Below are 1,748 nucleotides of genomic sequence, written 5' to 3'. Positions count from 1 at the left end.
ATTGGCACTACTCCTACATTGCATGGTTTACTACCCCTCATTCATTCTTATTCGTTGTCTGAGATCTAGCATTAAAGAAAATATAGAATTCATAAAAGTTAGTAAAAAGGGAGAGTTTATGTCAAACTACCGAAGCTATTAGAGAGTAGATGAAGAAAAACAATCATAGAGAGAAGCTTCCAGAGAAATACGATAGAGAGAGAAACTGAAAGTGTGTATTGGGGAAAAAATATCTCGTCTCTTTAGAAATGCCCAATTGAGCTACTATATACAAAGATGGGCCAAACAACTCGGAAAAATATCAATTGGGCCACTACTCTACTACCGACCCAAATAAAAGTGATCCAATTATACATTTACAAGGACAACAATATATTTACATTTATGTAACTAATCTAAGTAACTCCAACACCCCACCCCCCTTTGTAAGTTGGAGGGGTCCTGAACACCCAACTTGAGCAAAAGAGGATGATGAACAAGTTCGGTGAGTGGTTTGGTGAAAATATCAGCAAGTTGAGAACCTGTAGGAATATGACGCAAAACAATCAAATCATCCGACAACTTAGTTCGAATAAAATGACAGTCCACCTCTATATGCTTAGTACGCTCATGAAACACAGGGTTCCGAGCAATGTGGATGGCAACTTAGTTGTCACAAAATACTGGAACAGGGACAGAAACAGTGAGACCCAAATCAGCTAACAATCGCAGCAACCACACCAATTCACCATAACTTTACTAATTGACCGATATTCAGCCTCAGCAGATAAAAGTGAGACAACGGGCTGTTTCTTAGCCTTCCAGGTGAGCAAAGACCCACCCAAGAGAATACAAAAGCCAGTAATAGAGCGATGAGTGTCAGGGCATGCTTCCCAGTCACTATCACAGAACGCAGTAAGAGAAAGATCAGGGGAACTAGAAAAAAATACACCCAAAATAGAAATCCCGTTCAAATAGCGCAACAAATGGAGTGCAACTTTCATATGGCAATCTGAAGGAGCTTTATGGAACTGACTTAAGTGTTGAACAACAAAAGATAAATCAAGACTCGTATTTGTAAGGAAATTAAGCTTCCCTACTAAACTGCGATAAATCTCAGGATTGGGAAGTGAAGTACCCATGTCAGCCCTCAATTTAATAGACAAATCAAGAGGACTAGTAACTGGAGAAACCACATCACAGTGAAAATCTTGGAGTAAATCATGGATGAATTTCTTCTGATGAAGTAGTAAACCAGAATCAGAATAGTGCACCTCAATCCCCAAAAAATAATTCAGAACACCCAGATCTTTGATACGAAATTGAGAATCAAGAAAGGACTTTAGGGTAGAAATTTCATCAAGATCATCACCAGACAAAATTATATCATCAACGTAAATCGCAATAAGCATAATAGAAGAGGTAGACCTTTTAATGAATAAAGAATGATCATTAAGGGAGTGAGAATAACCCCTTGAATAAAGTGCTTGGGAAAGCTTAGCATACCACTATCGGGTGGCTTGTCGAAGCCCATAAAGTGACTTTTGAAGATGACAAACCAAAGGGGAAGAGCCAACAGGACAGTCAATAGTCAAACCAGGTGGCAGTTTCTTATACACTTCTTCCTCCAAGTCATCATGCAAGAATGCATTATTGACATCGAGTTGAAACAAAGGCCAACCTCTTTTTACAGCCACAACAATGAGGCATTTAACAGTAGAAAATTTGATGACGGGGGAGAAGGTTTCATTAAAATCAACACCTTCCAC

The 1,748-nt window shown here is 38.9% G+C and overlaps 1 protein-coding gene across 1 annotated transcript; it reads right to left on the bottom strand.

Moving 5' to 3' along the window:
- Positions 1 to 698: 698 nt before the first annotated feature.
- On the bottom strand, positions 699 to 1,391 carry LOC124894126 (uncharacterized mitochondrial protein AtMg00810-like). Its single transcript, XM_047404881.1, has one exon. It carries the CDS (start codon positions 1,389 to 1,391, stop codon positions 699 to 701), a length of 693 nt encoding a protein of 230 aa, XP_047260837.1.
- Between the last annotated feature and the right edge of the window lie 357 nt (positions 1,392 to 1,748).

Source organism: Capsicum annuum, unplaced genomic scaffold, assembly GCF_002878395.1.
Source record: "Capsicum annuum cultivar UCD-10X-F1 unplaced genomic scaffold, UCD10Xv1.1 ctg70180, whole genome shotgun sequence".
Lineage (NCBI taxonomy): Eukaryota > Viridiplantae > Streptophyta > Magnoliopsida > Solanales > Solanaceae > Capsicum > Capsicum annuum.
Note: the sequence above shows the minus strand (reverse complement) of the source record. Positions and strands in the feature narration are given on the sequence as shown.

Coding starts and splice junctions, on each gene's coding strand:
- LOC124894126 (XM_047404881.1), bottom strand. CDS start 1,391: ATGCTTATTGCGATTTACGTTGATGATATAATTTTGTCTGGTGATGAT.